The sequence below is a fragment of the Vulpes vulpes genome, chromosome 7, assembly GCF_048418805.1.
Source record: "Vulpes vulpes isolate BD-2025 chromosome 7, VulVul3, whole genome shotgun sequence".
Classification (NCBI taxonomy): domain Eukaryota; kingdom Metazoa; phylum Chordata; class Mammalia; order Carnivora; family Canidae; genus Vulpes; species Vulpes vulpes.
The window spans coordinates 51,395,478-51,414,415 of record NC_132786.1 but is presented as its reverse complement, the minus strand read 5'-3'; the positions used below and the strand labels follow the sequence as shown (position 1 = coordinate 51,414,415).

Below are 18,938 nucleotides of genomic sequence, written 5' to 3'. Positions count from 1 at the left end.
TCCTTGATTTTGGGGAGTCTTAAAGACTGTTGGTCAAGGAAATGCATTCGTGCAGCCGGTATCTTGGTCATGATATAGATCATTACCATGACTCTTGAAGCCCCCACTGAGACCTGACATCCCTGAAGGTAATGCTGGCCTCATCAACACTGTCGGTAAATGTTTTACTTGCTGTGAATTTTGTAAAACTGGAATGCTGCCAGATGTATTATTTCATGGCTTCTTTTGAGCGACATTTTGAGATTCATCCACATTAGCCTTTATTGCAGTAAGCATTCCAGTTTTGTGCATGTACCATAAATTCTTTCTCTTCTGCTATTGATGTACATTAGAGTTTATTCCAATGTCTGGTCTTTAAAGAGTATGTCTTAATATACACTTCTATGATACATATCTTTCTGGTGCACATAGGCACACATTTTCATTCGTTATGAAACCAGAAGTAGAGTGCCATATTGGAAGATTTACATGCTTCAACATTAGCAGTTGCTCACAGAGGGCTTCGGGTCTCTGACTTCCTAATATCTGCCCTTTAAAGCTTACACTACTTTCTACACATAGCTTTTGCCTTCGTCCCACAGATTTTGAATTTTATATTTTTATTATCAGTTAAAAATATTTTCTAACTCTTTATGATTTCTCATATAAGGGTATTAATATTTAAACAGTTGGGGGCTTTCTTATCACTCTCTCTCTTTTGTTTTTAATGATTTCAGCTTAATTCCCCACTGTGTATTTCTCAGTTCTAAAATTTCTGTTGGATTGTTTATTATTTCTAGTTACTTGCCCAAACTCTGCACATGGATATGTAATTTTTTGAACAAAATAATCACAGCTACTTTTAAATTCCATGTCTTTATTAATGAAAGCAGTATCTAGAGTTCCTAAATATTGGATTCCTCAATTTGGTCTGTTTTTTTCCTCATGATTGTTCGCCACTAGTTGGTCAAGCTTCTTGTAGCCGCTTACTTTTTATTAAGAACCATATGTTATGTATGAGAAATAGGATAACTTGAGGTTTGGGGTGATCTTGTCATCCTTCAGGGAGGATTTAGTGTTGCTTCTCATGGGCAGCTGGGCAGGGGCAGGTAATTGTAATTGGGTCATGGTTCAAGCTCTCTGCAATGTGGCCTTTGTTCCTTTTCAGAGAGTAGGTCTATTTCCACTTTACCCTTTGTCTTAGGACAGAGCTCTTCAAAATCCCAGCTGAACTTTGGGCTCTTCCTGCTTGATGGAGATCAAACTCCAGATCTCCCCTCTGAGTCTCTCAGCTTTGTGGGTCCTCCAGGAGCCAGCTCTCTGCACCACCGACTTCAGCCACTGTCTTCTCCCAACTCATCAGCTTCTATTGTACACACACGTGCCTCAAACAGAGACCCCAACTATGGATTTCCTAACCTTTTGGGTCTTTAACACAAGTTCCTGCTACCTTAATAATTCTCCAGTATCTTCATAGAGATGTTTTTTTCCTTTCTCACAACTTCTCTATTTGTTCTCAGAGGAAGAGTGCAAGAAAAGTTTATACTTTTGGAAGCTAAACCTCTTTTCAGTTCAGATTTCTTGGTTTAATTCATGAAAACAGAAATAAAAGGGTTCTGGATCATTCTCTCAGAAACATCTGTCCAGCGCATCACAGACCCTTTACTCTGTCAGCCTACTCATGTGTCTCTATGTTTCTTGAGAAGAGCATGGCATGGCTTGTCAGGTCCCCTGTTGTACCTCAGTCTATACATTTATCTGATTTAAAAAAGGGGAATGAAAGTATTTTGTTAAACCTTAGTCTTAGTAAACTTCAGTCCTCTCTGGAGCTATGCACTTCTCAGGAAACTATTAAGTATTATGATAGGCCTTTTGAAACTTTAACAGTTTTTCAAAGTTCTTATCTTTGTAAAATATATTGTATATGGAATAGCCACAATAGGAATAGTCTTTTGTTCTTTCTTTTAGGAAAGATAAAGAGACTTTAAAATTTTTTAAATTAATTTAATTTAATTTTTTAATTTCATCTATGTTAGTTAATGTATAGTGAAACTAAAGAAGAGGTTTAAAAACAAAAGCATCAGATGTATCTCCTGCAAATGACCATTCAGAAAAAAATGAGGTCCCATCACAATCGGGAGATTCCCAGGAGATCCCAAGTGGTCTCATTTCCCAGACCTGTCTCCTGATGCAGCAGAATCTCCTAGATAAAGCCTATTTTATACTAGATTTTTTTTGTACTCTTACTATCAGAAGCCTGTACTTTGTATATATATTTCATCACTGTGGGATGGTAAGGAAGTGCTTCCCTCCAGAGGAGGTTGTAAGACATTCATAGAATGAAAGATCAATGAAAGATCAGAAGTGACGCTGTCTTCGTCTCTTTCATTAGTGAATAGGTGATTGTTTAACACTTCTTGTCAGGGTAAATGCCTTTTTATTTATTTATTTATTTAAATTTATATATATATTTATTTATTTTGGTAAATGTCTTTTTACTGATGCTCCCATAGCAAATTGACCCTTGTGGTACCTGTTGCTGTTGTCGTGCTTTGAACATGGGGATCAGATGATGCCTTCTCTCTGCTGTTTGTGCACATTTTGGCCGGGTAGCACTCTGAGAACGCCCCAGCCATTCAGAAGAGGATGAGTAGGTAACTTGGCAGAGTCTCATAGATTTTGATAATCTGGCCCTTCTTGGATTGCCTACCCTGTAGAAATCCCTGTATTGGCTAGGCCCTTTCACAAATTAATGGTACAGAAATAATAATCCACGAATAAACTAATAACTCATTGCTTTGGTGTCTCAAGTACCTGCCTGCGTTTTTGGTCACTAACAATTTTTCACGACTAGCCAAACACTATCTTCATCTTCATTATTTCGATGTAACAATATTAGTTGATGTCATTCAATTCTTTTACCAAATTAGAGCTAGTTGGTCAAGTATTGGGGAACCAGGTATTTAGGAACATCTCTCTAAAACACCTGTTTTATAATGTGGTCATAGGTATTGGTGACGACTGGGTTTTCTTCTTGGTCAAGTGGGATAATACTACTTCATGGCGTCTTATTTCTCATTACTGAAATGGTAAAGTGAATAAATTAATGCTTTTTATTAATACACTTATAACTTTTAGAGGTAGTATTTGTGTGAGAAAATGTGTCTTAGGAAGAAGAATGTAAACACTTTTTACTGCGAAATTTGTTATTTCTACAGTGAAGTCCATTATTTCTCAGTAAACTGGGAAAAAAACTATTTCATTTATTCATAATAGATGCTTAGACCATAGCCTTCTTGGGGTAGAGAATGGAATATCTAATACAAACTAAAACTTAATTTCAGCTGGTATTTTTAAAAATGTATGCTTTATAACAAATATTCATGATAAAAGCTCTCAATAAAATGGGTTTAGAGGAAACATACCTCAACACAATAAAGGCCATATATGAGAAACCCACAGCTGACATCATACTCAATGATGAAAAACTAAGATCTTTCCCATAAGGTTAGGAACAAGACAAGGATGTCCACTCTCACCAGTTTTATTCAACATAGTACTGGAAATGCCAGCCATAGCAATCAGACAACAAAAAGAAATAAAAGGCATCTAAACTGTTAAGGAAAGAAGTCAAACTTTCCTATTTGCAGATCACATAATACTACACATAGAAAACCCTAAAGACTCTACTAAGAAATTGCTAGAACTCATAAGTGAATTCAGCAAGGTCATAGGATACAAAATCAATATATGAAAATCTATTGCATTTCTGTACAGTAATAATGAATCAGCAGAAAGAGAAATTAAGGAATCAATCCCATTTACATTACACTAAAAATAATAAAATACCTAGGAATAAACTTAACCAAGGAGATAAAAGACTTGTACTCTGAAAACTACAAAACATTGATGAAGGAAGTTGAAAATGGCACAAAGAAATGGAAAGACATTCCATGCTCATGGATTAAAAGAACAAATACTGTTAAAATATCTGTGCTACCCAAAGCAATGTACACATTTAATGCAATCCCTATCAAAACACCAACAGCATTTTTCACAGTAGTACAATCCTAAAATTTGTATGGAACCACAAGAGACCCTGAATAGCCAAAGCAATCATGAAAAAGAAAAATGAAACTGAAAGTATCACAATCCCAGACTTCAAGTTATATTACAAGGCTATAGTAATCAAAACAATATAGTATAGGCACAAAAAATAGACAAATGGATCAATGGAACAGAATAGAAAGCCCAGAAATAAACCCACGGTTATATGATCAATTAATCTACAACAAAAGGGACAAGTAGGGGATCCCTGGGTGGCTCAGCAGTTTAGTGCCTGCTTTTGGCCCAGGAAGTGCTCCTGGAGTCCCGGGATCGAGTCCTGCATCGGGCTCCCGGCATGGAGCCTGCTTCTCCCTCTGCCTGTGTCTCTGCCTCTTTCTCTCTCTCTCTCTCTCTCTCTATCATGAATAAATAAATAAAATATTTTTTAAAAAGGGGGAAGAATATTCAATGGGAAAAAGTTTCTTAAACAAACAATATTGGGAAAACCGGACCACTTTCTTAGAGCATACACAAAAAGAAACTCAAAATGAATTAGACATGAATGTGAGACTTGAAACCATAAAAATCCTAGAAGAGAACATAGTCAGTAACCTCTGACATCAGCTGTAGTAACTTTTTTTCTAGATATGTCTCCTGGGCTAGAGAAATAAAAGCAAAAGTAAACTATTGGGACTTCATCAAAATTAAATGCTTCTGCACAGCAAAGGAAACAGCCAATGAAACTAAAAGACAACCCACTGAATGGAAGAAAATGGAATATCTGCAAATGACAAATCTGATAAAGGGTTAGTATCCAAAATATATAAAGAACTTAGGCAACTCAGGATGTCTGGGTAGCTCAGTTGGTGGAGTGTCTTGCTCTTGATTTTAACTCAGATTGTGATCTTGGGGTCATGAGATCAAGACCCACGTCGAGCTCCACACTCAGCAGGGAGTCTGCTTCTTTTCCTCTCCTTCTCCCTCTACCTCTCGCCTCACTCACATGCTTGCACTCTCTCTCTCTCAAGTCTTTTTTTTTTAAAAAAAGGAGAACTTATACAACTCAGCGCTAAAAAACCAAACAATCCTACAAAAAAAGGCGCAGAAGACATGAACAAACATTTCTCCAAAGACATACAGATGGACAACAGATATGAAAAGATGCTCAACATCACTCATCATCAGGGAAATACAAATCAAAACTACAATAAGATAGCACCTCACACCTGTCAGAATGGCTGAAGTCAACACAAGAAACAAGTGCTGGTGAGGATGTGGAGAAAAAGGAACCTTCTGGCGTTATTGGTGGGAATGCAAACTGGTATAGTCACTATGGAAGACAGGATAGAGGTTCCTCAAAAAATTAAAAATAGGTTCTGTGCCTGCTGGTGGTGGCCGCATCACTGTCTGGTAGAGCTGTGCATTTGGTAGCTGCATCTTTGGGCTGAGATGAACTGTACTCTTGGCAGAGGTCAGGGAAATAAGCCAGAGCCATGGCCAGTACAGTTGTAGCAACTGGACTGACCTTTGCTGCTGCAGGGTTTGCAGGTCATTATGTTTTGCAAGCCATGAAACATACGGAGTCTCAAGTAAAACAAGTTTTTCAATGTCTACCAAAATATGCCTTCAATGGCGGCTGTTACAGAGATGATGGGCTTGAATCCAAAATGATGAAATGAGAGGCAGCATTAATACTAGGCATAAGCCCTGCTGCCAATAAAGGAAAAATAAGAGATGCTCATCAATGAATTATGCTTTAAAGTCACCCAGACAAGGGAGGATCTCCTTATATAGCAGCCAAAATCAATGAAGCTAAAGTTTTACTAGGAGGTCAAGCTAAAAAATGAAGTAAATGTGTGATGGATTTTAGGATCTTGTTAGATTATGTATATGAGTGCCAGCTTTTTACAATAAGATGCCTCGCAGCTATAAATACAGAATAGATAAATCTCTACCCTACAATCCAGAAATTACACTACTGGGTATTTATCCAAAGAATATGAAAACAGTAATTTGAAGAGATATATGTACCCCTATTTTACTGCAACACTATTTACAATAGCTAATATATGGAAACAGCCCAATTATCCATCAATAGATAAATGGATAAAGAAGATGAATGGACAAAGAATATTATTTAGCCATAAAAGTGAACAAAATCTTGCCATTTGAAAAACATGGTTACATCTAGAGAGCATTATGCTAAGCAAAATTAGCCCTCAGACAAAGACAAATAGCATAGTATTTCATTCATAGAATTTAAGAAAGAAATGAACAAAGAAAAAAAAAGACAAACAATAAAATGGATTCTTAACTACAGAGAACGAACTGATGGTTACCAGAGGAGGTCAGTTGAGAGAGGGGTGAAATAGGTGAAGGGGAATTAAGAGTCCACTATCTTGATGAACCCTGAGTAATATATAGGATTGTTGAATCACTATATGTACACCTGAAAGTAATATAATACTGTATGTTAAATACACTAGAATTAAAACTAATAATAATAAATTTTAAGCATAAAAATTTTAAACATTTATACTCCAAATTACATATAGATGATATTTGGTGAGGAAAATAGTTGGTGAATATTAAAGTGAAATAAATGTTGTAAGTGTAAAAGAAAATCCTTAGAAATACGAATGTCTTTGAGAAGTTTATTGAGCACTATAGCATATGCTGTGATACAACTTTTAATTTTTAAAAAAAAATAATAATAATAGTAAGGCCCCTTTGGTTAAACTATTTGTATTCTACTCCAAACACATGACTAGTTGGAGAGCACTGCTGTTAATAACAATGGACTATCATTGTTATCAAATATATTTACTCACACATTGTTAATATGAATTCCCTTTAATTATTTCTAGCAATGGTGATGGACTTGGAAAAGTCAACTATAATCTTACCTATTTGCAATCTTGTGCCTAGATTTAAAAGAATGGCCATAGGATTAAAGTTTAGTTTGTCACTGTGAATGGAGTTAACTCATGTGTACATCAAATTATGACACTTTAACCAATAATGTAACTAACCAAAAATCCTAGCAGTGTGCTTTGAATGGAAAGAAATACGCCTTCTTAGAATATAAATTGCTGCCAATAAGGCTTGTCTCTTGACTTGACATGAGAGGTGTCTTCACACTACATTTAAAACTTAGCTTATATCCTGAGTTCTTCCATCTGTGACTTACCTGATTTCAGTGTGCTGAAGCAGAGAGGGCACTACTAACCCACAGCACCAAACTGTTTATTAGGTAAGGCTGTAATTCCTTTAGGATGTTCAGAAATGGGTTTGTCTTGTAGTTTGTATTGGGTTAGGAAATAGTATACTGGTCTTACTTAATCTTGAGTGAAATGGAGAATGGTGTGACTTGACTTACTCATACTTGCTAAAAGAGAAAAAAAGAACAAGACTGATGAAAGAGAAAAGGAGAGAGTACTCTATTTAATACAAGAACTGGGATTGTCTCCGTTATAATGTGCTAGTAACTTGAAACAATTAAAATTCACAGCACAGAAGGGCATTTTTTTCAAAAACCATTTTCAAGCCTTGAGTAAAGTGACTTAACATTTAATCAAATTTATTAATTTCATAGTATTTTCTTTCTCTCTCTTTAATGATTTTGGTCTCCTTTTCTAGCTTTGAAGGGTACCATCCTACAAGCTAAATAATATTTACTTGAAAAGAAAACCTTCATTGACACTGTGTTGTTGGGGAGAAGATGTTTAGTTTCCTCTCACCTAGATAAACAACCGTATCAGTTTCTCTGGCTATGATTTTTGATCTTCTCCATCTTCATTCATAAACATTCTTAAATCCACAATGCTGATGGCATAGAAAACTAAATGCAATTAACTTCTTTAATGGGAAATGACATAGTCTAAAACAGATAAGAAAATAACAATTCATAAATAATCAATTTTAAATAATTCTGTAAAACGTACAAAACACATTCTTTCATTTTTGAAAGGCCTTGGGATTTAAGCTTTGTGGAACTATATGTGATAAAGATATTATAATGAATACATTCAAACCAATACTTATATTCTGATACTTTTCCTTGATACATACACAACAAATACATTGACCTAATATGTTTGCATTAAATTTTGAAAAAATTAGTCTTGTGATAGCCATAACAATGAAGTAGTGAAAAAATATCTATACTATATGTATTTTGTAGTCTTTAGTATATTTTCATATGTATGTTAATTTCTAGAGTTGAGGATGGTAGACATAGTACTGTCAGCTTCTACTCTGTCAGAGAACTAGAATCTGAGGGATCTCCTTCAAGGTACAGAAAAAATAGAATTGTATGATTTGAGATTAGCAGTTAGATCCCAGATTTAGATTTGTCCTTTTGGAGAGATAAAGGAAGATTGATGAAATAGGTCCAACAAGGAGATATTTTGCCTAAAATGCAGGCGATTGGAATCATACAAATATCTTTCAAAAGCTTGAAATGACTTGTTTCAGCCTGGGAAGAATTAGCTGCTATAGGAATTGTCTTCCAACAGCAGACAAAGAACTGGACACAATCTATAAAACAATGCCTGAGATCATACCATCTCCAGTGCAGAGAGGACTCAAACATAGTCTACTTGTGTGCCTGAGCTGAAGAGTCAGAAGAATGAAGTTCAGTGAAGTGAAAGTGTTTGGAATTTGTAGGAATCCTGGAGAAGAGGGAGCTACAGAGAGAGAAGGAGCAAGAGAAGGCTCTGGAGATTTCTGATGCAATCTCCTCAAATCTTTGAGTAAACATGGTATAAAATACAACAAAAGTGCGGAAACAAAGCAGTAGGACAAACAATTCTCAGAGCTCAAAGGACTAGGTATAGTTTCTGTCTATAAACCAGAATGGAGAGACCTCATATGTTATGGGGCAGAAGAAAGAGACCTTGGTAGTAGAGCCACATTTGTCTAAGGCTGAAGGCTGCTTTGGAGCTGCCATAGTAAAAATTACAAGCAAACCTTGAATGGATCACGTTTATTTAAAACAATTTAACTGTGTGCTGGAAGAAAGTATAGCACTCTAAAGAATACATGAAAATTCAACACCAATGATGTAAAATTCACAATGGCCAACATCTAATCAAAAATTTCCATTCATGTTCAAGAATGAGAGTAGGGAGGAGAGGCAGAAAGAGGGGATCCCCAAGGGGCATGAGGAAGCTTTCAGGGGAATGATGGATATATTCTTTATCTTGATTATGTTGGTGGTTTTGTGTGTATATACATATGTCAGTATTTGTCAAACTATAGTTTAAGCATACTCACTTCATTATATGCCAGTTATACATCAGTAAAGCTGTTAAAATTGCTGAGCATTTGAAGAAGCAAGAAAATATGACTTATAACAAAAACAAGAAGTGACACTTATTTAATCAGCAGGTAAACATGTTAAAAGGTATTATACACATGCTCAACAGTAGAAGAAAACACGATGAGGAGAGAAAATAAAGATATAAAAGATCAAAATGGAAGTTTTACAGATTAAATATACAATATCAGAAATGAAAAATACACTTATTGAGAACAACCTATATGCTGAGTAAAAGGATCAGTGAATTTGAAGGTAAAGGAATAGAAACTATCCAAAATGACTTACAGAGATGAAAAAAACCTGAGAAAAATTTAAAGCACACCAGTGTCCTCTAGCACAGTATTAAATGATCAAATATATATGTTAGAGTTCCCACAAAAAAGCAAAGAGGTGGAAATCACAAAAAAATTGAAAAATTAAAACTATAAATCCATAGGTATAGGAAAGTACTCCAAAGCAGAATAAAAACAGAGATCATATGAAGGTATATGATGATTAAATTGCAGAAAATCAGAGATAAAAAAATCTTAAAAGCAGCCACAGAAATTAGACAGTTACATATGATGGAACAAAGATAGTACTACAGCAGATTCTCATTAGAATCTATGCAACCCTATAAGGCAGTGGGGTGATATCTTATGATTACTAACCAAAAAAATGTCAACCTAGATTGCTATACCTAATGAAAATATCTTTCAGAACTGAAGGCAAAAACAGCTCACTTCGAAAATGGGTGAGGGGTTTTAGCAAACATTTCTCCAAAGAAGATATGCAAATGTTCCATAAGCATATGAAGAGATGACAAACATCACTAGTTATTAGGGGAATGCAAATCAAAGCCACAATGAGATATCAACCTCACACCCATTAGGAATTTTTTGTTTTTAAAGGGGAAAATAACAAATATTGATGAGGATATGGGGAAATTGGAACTCTTGTGCATTGCTAGTAGGGATGGAAGTTGGTACAGCCACTGGAAAACAGTCTCTGCCATAGATTTTCCTTTTCAGTTTTTGGGGGAAATTACTAAAAACATGAAAACCATTCTTAATTCATGAGCCATAAAAAGTTAGGTCACAAAATATATTTGACTCACAAGTTGTCATTTGCTGATCTCTGCTCTAAGAAACCACTGAGAAAATACAGAGATATTAGAGATATTACTAAAAAATGGAGATAAAATGGAACCATGAAAAATATAGTTAATCCAAAAGGAGGCAGGAATAGAGGTAGAAAGGATAAAAGAATATATGTGACAATTAGAAAACAAATATGAAGATAGTAAATTTAAACCCAACCATACCAAAAATTACACTAAATGTAAATGGTATACATACTCCAGTTAAAAGGCAGAAATTCTCAGAATGGTTAAAATAGACCCAACTTTATGATGGCTGCAACAGAGCTATTTTAAATGTGAAGACCCAGACAAGTTAAAAATTAGAGGAATGAAAAATATCTACCATAAAAATACAAATGCAAAGAAAGTTGGAGTTGTCATATTAATATCAAAGTTAAACTTTAGAATAAGGATATTTTTACCAGGGGTTTTATAGTAATAAGTCAGTTCATCAAAGGACATAAAGATATATGCACATAACCCTTCAAATACCTGAAATAAAAACCAATAGAATGAAAGTAGAATGACTAAGTAACAATTATAGTTGGATAGATATATCAGTATTCCTCTCTCAGTAATTTATGGACTATATGGACAGAAAATCAGCATACTTGTTGCAGGTTTTTTTAAAAGATTTTATTTATTTATTCATGAGAGACACAGAGAGAGAGAGAGAGAGGCAGAGACACAGGCAGAGGGAGAAGCAGGCTCCATGTAGGGAGCCTGATGTGGGACTCGACCCATGATTATGCCCCGGGCTGAAGGTGGCGCTAAACCACTGGGCCACCGAGGCTGCCCCAACTTGTTGCAGTTTTGAGCAATACCATCAACCTGACCTAATCAACATTTGCAGAACACACCATCTAAAACCAGCAAAACAATAATATTTTCAAATGTAGGCACAATTCACCAAGGAGAACTTACTTGAAGCAATGAAGAGAAGTCTCAGTACATTGAAAGGAATTGAATTCAAATGGAGCATGATTATAGTGGAATTAAACTGGACCTCAAAAACAGACCTACCTGGAAAAACTTCCAAATACTTTGAAATTATTAGCATATTTCTCAATAATTCATTGGTCAAAAAAGAAAGCAAACAAAGACTGTTCTTTAATATTTTGAACTAAATGAAAATGGAAATACAAAAAAAAAAAATATGGGATGTAGCTAAAACAGCACCTGAGGGAGGTCATTGGAAGATGGGAACCCTTACTTGTTACTGTAGGAATGCAAGGTAGTACAACCACTTTGGAAAATAGCTTAGTGGTTTCTTATAAAAAATATACACTTGAAAACATATATATACTCACCCAAAGACTTGAGTGTAGTTAATCACAGGATCTTTATTCTTACTAGCCCAAGCCTGGAAGTAACCTAAATGTCTATCTGTGAATGAATGGGTAAACAAATTGTGGTTGATTTGTAAAATGCAGTTTATGGTTTATCCATAAAAACAAGCTAGTAATAAAATGTGGATGAATTTCAAAAGCAATATGATAAGTGAAAGAAGCCCTAGCCTGGAAAGCCTACTGATTATATGCCTCCATTTACAGTTGACCCTTGAGCAACATAGGCTTGAACTACCCAGGTCCACTTATACATTGACTTTCTTTTTTTTATAAATATAGTACAGCACTCTAAATGTATTTTCTCTCCCTTTTGATTTTCTAAGTAACATTTTCTTTTCTCTAGCTTACCTTACTGTAAAAATACTGTTGTTGTGTAATACCTCTACAAAACATATGTTAATTGACTGTTGGTGTTATTTGTAAGGCTTCTGGTCAGCAATAGGCTATTAAGTTTTGGGGGAGTCAAAAGTTAAACACATATTTTCAGCTGCACAGGGGATCGGTTTCCCTAACCCTTGGTTGTTCAGTGGTCAGCTGTATATGGAATTTCTTGAAAAGGAACAACTGGCAGAAACTTGGCAGAGGTGGTAAAGAAGTTAAGTGGGTCTCTGTCCCCACAGGCCCCAAGCAACAACTAATTTATTTTCTGTCTCTAGATTTGCCTGTTCTGGACATTTCATGTAGTTGAAATCCAACAATATGTGGCCTTTGTATTTGGCTAGAACAATATTTTCAAGGTTCATCCATGTCGTAGCAGGTGTCAGGACTTAATTCTTTTTTCCTGCCAAGTGATGTTCTTTTGTTACAGACATCCCACATTTCATCTGTTCACTCATCAGTTGGTGTTTATTTGGATTGTTTCCACTTTTTGGCTACTACAAGTGTTTATGTGGACATATGTTTTCATTTTTCTTGGGGAAATGCCTATGAGTGAAATTCCTGGGTTATACAGCAACTTACTGGCTTATTTTAATTACTTGCAGGGTTCTAGCATTGACTCTCTATGTTTTTATTTACAATGTATATCTCCAGGTAGTATAGTTCATAAATATTTCTTGTAATTTTTTCCAGGGGCTTTCCTTATTGTTGCTAAAGTTTGAGTTTTTAAAAAAATATATACATTATATTCAGTCATTTTGTTTCTGATGCAGAATCCGCTTATTAGTCATCACAAATGGTTCCAATAGCAGGTGGAGTTGTTTTCCTCTGTTCTTTAGTAAAGGCAAAAAAAATTTTATTATTGATCCTTTATCTATATGGAGCTGATTTCTCATTTTCTCTAAAAGTGACTTTTGAGATGAGGCAAAGTGGTGAAGACTTTTCAGTGAGGTGCAAATGATGGTGAAGAGAAAGATTCCTAGAAGGAGTAGGTTGACAGTTGCCCTTTCTTGGCTTGCCAAAGGAGCTCTAGGCAAGACAGTAGAGAAAGTGGTGAAAAGGGAAGGTAGTCATTAGTAAAATGCCATTTTTCTCATTATAACTTTAATGTTGCAAAGTTCATTTTTAGGGCAAACTTCTGAAACCTGCCTGTCTTGTGATCCTTCCAAAGTCTGCAGATTTCTGGAATTTACTTTTCTTTTATTGTCGTTTCTTTCTCCTTCTTTAAAAAAAAAAAAAAAGAAAAGAAAAGAGAAAACGTATTACGCTAGGATTGTAAGAAATGGTAAGAAGCTCCATGATTTTCAGTCATAGTCATCACATTTAATCACAGTATCTCCCTGGTTTTCAGAAATAACTTTAAAATCAATTTAAAATGTCAGCTGCTTTAATGTAGTCAGCATAGAAAGCAGGAAATGTGCAAAAGCCATGGGTCTCTTGCCTCCAATTTGATACTCTGGGTTATGAGATTTGATTCCTTAAAAGTAAGTCTATAAAAGTAGACCGTTGGCTATGGCAGAAAGTTGAGTGTGTAAGAGTAAAAAAGCATAGACTCTAGGGCTTGTGGGGCTTATTCATATGTTCTGATTGGGTGGGACATAAGAATAATGAAGTTTCTCAGGTAAAATAAGAGCCATAAATTTTATGTGGGTCATTTTCCAAAATTCTAATTTGTCTTTGATCTTACATGTATTATATCATATCATTAATAACTAAAGCTTTTATAGTTATAGTTTTAAACACCTCCTCCTGTATTCTGGATTGTTCCCCACTGCTTAGTAGCAATGTAACCTTCATCATATTACTTAATCTTTTTTGGTTTGAGATTCCTCACCTAAAAAATAAGAATTAAAACTATAGCATAGTCGTGACGATCGAAAATAGGCATTTATATTTAGCACAATGCCTGAAATACATAAAAGTACTCCTGAATTTTAGCTCTCGTTACTGTTTCCTGGTAGAGTCTACATTGTGCTAAATTTGCAAGTCAGCATTGGCTTAATCCTTTACCTGTGACCTAAGGATGTTGTTTTTTATGTTCTATGCCCTACATTTGAGGGTGTGATAAAGAATGGAAGAGTAGAAATGGTGATCCTCTGCTAGCTGACGATGTCACATGGTTCTCAGAGAAGAAAGATTGTTGAACTAGTTCAGACCATATTCTTGAAACCAAAAACAATCAGAAGTGATGTTTGATTGGAAATAATACCTGTTTTCACTCGTCAGTGTAATAGAAATCAGACTTTTTCATAGTTAACAACATACAATGCGGCATTGATTATTCAGCCAGTCCTGTACAAAGACTCCCCAAGATGGCAACAGTAGCTTACAGCCAACTTTAGGTAAAATAAATAAATAATGTGGAATGAAAGCAGACACAGGTTAGCTTCCTCCATCATTGTCACTCAATGTACAACAAAATCTCACTCCCATCACTTAGACAAGAATGTGAAAGGTCAAAAGTTAATTTTAGACTTTAAATGATAATTTTTGAAAAAAAAATTGAATTGATGTGTCATCACAGTCCAAATGATTTTTAAGTAGCATGCTATTTTATGTCAGTGAGATACGCTAATTGTTTTCATTTGGTGGTTCTAAGTGGGCTCAGTATCGCCATTGTTTCTATCAGCTGTGTTTTCAGAGGTAAAGACAGGCTTCGGGCTGGCTATTTGAGTTGCTATTGATTTTTGGATTAACTGTGCTGCTTGTTGTTTTAAAATAAAAATGTTACAGTCTTTGGTAAACAGCTCTTCAGAGGGGCTGTCAGGAGTAGAAGTACATGTGGAATGGACTATTGATTACTGATGGCTCTTTTGACATGATAATAATTGAATGCTACAACTGGAATGTCTTTATGAGCCACTGTGAATGAGCTCACTGCGCTTCATGAATATTAAAGCACTTTCACAATCCTGCTCAGAGAGCTCCTCCTCCAAGAGGTCGGCCAGAAGTACTCCTGGCCTCCTTTGGATTCCAGTAGCATTGTTTATACCTGTCTTTGCAGTGACAAAGGGGACCTTGCAACATATTATTTGTTTCTACTTTTCCCTAATCAAATATAAGTGCCTCAGGGCACAAACTGGTAAACATTCGGATCGGCTCAACCGATCACTTACCAACAGATAAATTATTGAATATCCATAATACACAAAGTATTGTGCCTTCGGTATGCAAATCGGTATTATACAGCTCTCGTCCTTGTCATTTCATCTACATAGTGCGTCCTCTCCCTCTTGACTTTTTTCTTCTCATTTTCTGAGATGCACTTTCTTCCCTCAGTCTTCTCTTGCCACTACTTTGCAGTGTGTTTTGTCCCTTCCTCTAGTAGACTTCTGAATGATAAAGGTGCCTGAAGCGTGTTCCAGGACTCTTCTTCTGTTTTCAGTATTCACTCTCTCTAGGTGACCTCCTTTATGCTCATGCATTTAAAACATTATCTTTATGCAACGCCTGGGTGGCTCAGTGGTTGTTGAGTGGCTGCCTTTGGCTCAGGTCATGATCCTGGGATCCTGGGATCAAGTTCTGCATCGGGCTCCCCATAGGGAGCCTGCTTCTCCCTCTGCCTATGTCTCTGCCTCTCTCTCTCTCTCTCTGTGTCTCTCATGAATAAATAAATACAATCTTTAAAATAAATAAAAATAAAATATTATCTTTGTGTCAGTGACTCTCAATTTTATATCTCTGGTCCAAACACTTCGGAACATCAAGTCTCCATATGCCAATGGCCTTTGAAGTTTCCTGAGTATCAGAAAATTAAATGTCTCAAAGAACATCCTGGATCTAACTCCCCAATCTGGTCCCTTCCTCCAGGAGACCTTCGTGTCAAAGGCAAGCCAAAATCCTGGCAGAGATCTTTGACACATCTGCTCCGTCACCCCGCATATTGAGTCCACCACCAAGTCCTGTTGATTCTACCTCCCAGATATATTCTCCATCTGGGCTCTGCTCTCTATATGCAGCCCGCAGGCCAACCCACAGTGCAAGGGGAATGGCCTCTCTTGGCCCCTGTGGTCCAATCACCAGAGTCATCACAGTAGTTTTTAAAAATCATAAAGCAGATTGTGCTTTAAAATTCTTCCTCATTCTCATTGTTCTTAAGATTAGATTTAGAAATCTCCCACATGGCTTCAAGGCTCTATATAATAAGGCCTTCTTTTCCAGTTGCATCTCATGTGGCATGCCACCTCTGCAATCCAGCAAACGGGAGCATACTCCAAATCCCAGAGATTTGACGAGTTTTCTACTTCCACAGTTTGGGGTTCATCTGGAAGCTCTAATTTTGAGGACCCCCCCTTTACCAAATGAAGCCCCACTGACCTGCTCTGTTTAAACATTTCTACAGACACACTTTATCCAGCTCCTCACAAAAAAAGGGGTCCTGGCCCCCTTTTTATCTTCAAGTATCCTGAACCTTTCCTTTATAGCCCACATGGTAAATGGTAAGATTTATTTCATTGGATGATTATTTGCTCAACATCTGGCTCCCTCATTATTCTGTGGGACCCATGAGGGCAAAGATCTTGTCTACTTTATTCACACTTCAAACCCAGGACCTGACACATAGTGGAAAGTCAATAAATATTTGTGGAATGGATAGATTAAATAAGAAATACAAGTTCAAAAGCACATTGAAGTACTGTATAACAGAATGTGCTTAAAACTTGGGGCTATAATATGGAAGTAAATTTCTGACACCCATGTGAAGAGCTTCAGTTTGTGACTAAACTGGGCTTTTTAAAAAACTTTTATTTAAATTCAATTTGTCAAAATATAGTATAACACCCAGTGCTCATCCCATCATGTGCCCTCCTTAGTGCCTGTCACCCAGTCACGCTATCCTCCCCCCAACTCCCCTATAGCAACCCTCCGTTTGTTTCCCAGAGTCAGGAGTCTCTCGTGGTTTGTCTCCCTCTCTAATTTTTCCCCACTCAGTTTCCCCCCTTCCCCTATGGTCCTCTACACTATTTCTTATATTCCACATATGAGTGATACCATATGATAATTGTCCTTCTCTGGTTAATGTATTTCGCTCAGCATAATGCCCTTTAGTTCCATCCACATCAATGTAAACGGTGGATATTCGTCCTTTCTGATGGCTAAGTCACATTCCATCGTATATACACCACATCTTCTTTATCCATTCATCTGTTGAAGGACATCTCGGCTCCTTCCAGTTTGGCTTTTTTAACTTCTTGAGGAACCTCCACACTGTTTCCCAGAGAGGCTAAACCAAGCTTCTGCTGGTTTTCTGACCTGTCCCATTTTAGCACTGTCATTACCGAGAATGTAACAACATTACTCAGAATGCAACAGGGAAAAAAACCTTTTTTTCAATCAGTTTCACATCAAATGTCTATGGATCATACAGTTCTTGTCCTTGCCATTTTATTCCTCACATTGCCCAGGACTCTTCTAGAAGTTTGGGATACAGCTGGGGGGATGCAGCTTGCTTTCCCCTGGGGCACAGACAGTAAGCAAATACACAGAGAATTTCAGCTTTTGAGAAAAACTCTGAACTAAACAAAACAGAGTAATGGCATGGGTGAGGTGGTTGGAGAAGTCCTCTTCCAAAAGGCGACATGGGAGCTGAGACCTGAGTGACAAGAGTCCGGTCTTGAGGATCGGAGGGAAAGCCTTCCAGGCAGGGGGAGTGGCATGTTGCCGAAGCAGAGCTGGTATTATTGCCTGATGGATTCTAGAAACGGGTGGCTGGTGGGCCTGGAGCGTAGTGATGAAGGGAAGGAGGAGCCCGCGCTTTTGGAGTTAGAGAAACTGGGTTTCAAGTTCTGACCTCCGTCCCCCCTTCCTGGCTATGGATCACAAAATGGAGACAGTCCCAATGCCAGCTCACAGGAATGTTGCTAAATAAGATGATAAGGATAAATATCGGTGATAATGAACATTGTTGATAATTTAAACATCATTAACCTACCTTCCACAGGATTTATGTCGGGGGAGGGGGAACCGGTAGAGTAAATGTTAAACTCATGGCTGTGTTTATGTGTTTAATAGTTTACTAATGGACTATCTTTTAAAACAGGGTTGCTAATTATTTACAAACATTCTTATTTACATTGATTTCTCACAAAAGGTTAAAAAGCTGAAGAGAGAACTCTCACAAATGAAACAAGAATTGCTGTACAAAGAACAAGGCTTCGAGACGTTGCAACAGTGAGTATAAAAATACTGAAACTGACTTTGAGAATAATTCAAAGCCCCCTAACCAATACAAAGAAAATAGAAGTCCAGATTACATAAGAGATTTCTCAGAGAAGCATATAGTGAAAAGCTCAGAGCTCTGCACCAAAACCCAAAGAAAACAGTCAACCCACAAACGAAAAGCTGGGGAAAATCTGTATACATTGAAAAGATCTGATGTTCCATTAATCATCCAAGATGCAAAGAAACCAGTGAGAACATTAAGTTTGTGTCTGGGGCACCTGCCAGCCTGCTTGAAGATTGAGGCATGGCTCTAAGGAAGTAGGCACAGGAAGTGTCTCCGCACTGGGCTCTAGCAGCTGGACAAAGTGAGCCTCTGCTGCCCTGGGCTCTGGGTTGGCGGCATGCCCTTGCCTCTATGTCAGCCCAGTGAGTTCCTCATTTCCTGCAGTCCCTCTATCCTTTTTTTGTTCTCTGATCAAATCTGTTGGGCCACTGGCCTAATTCTAGAGTGGGCCAGGCTAAGGAAGAGGTGGATGACAGTGGGCCGCAGAATCTGGAGTCTCCTGCCCCCCAGAAGCCA

General features: G+C 36.9%; 1 protein-coding gene and 1 pseudogene across 2 annotated transcripts in view; both read left to right on the top strand.

The window, feature by feature from the left end:
- Window positions 1-18,938, top strand: part of WWC2 (WW and C2 domain containing 2) — a 205,613-nt gene that overhangs the window by 114,743 nt on the left and 71,932 nt on the right. For both annotated transcript variants that reach the window (XM_026018206.2, XM_026018208.2), the window contains exon 5: window positions 18,288-18,367. In XM_026018206.2, the coding sequence (XP_025873991.1) occupies window positions 18,288-18,367 (80 nt within the window). The remainder of the gene's footprint in view (window positions 1-18,287; window positions 18,368-18,938) is intronic.
- LOC112934740 (mitochondrial import inner membrane translocase subunit TIM14 pseudogene) lies at window positions 5,520-5,873 on the top strand (annotated as a pseudogene).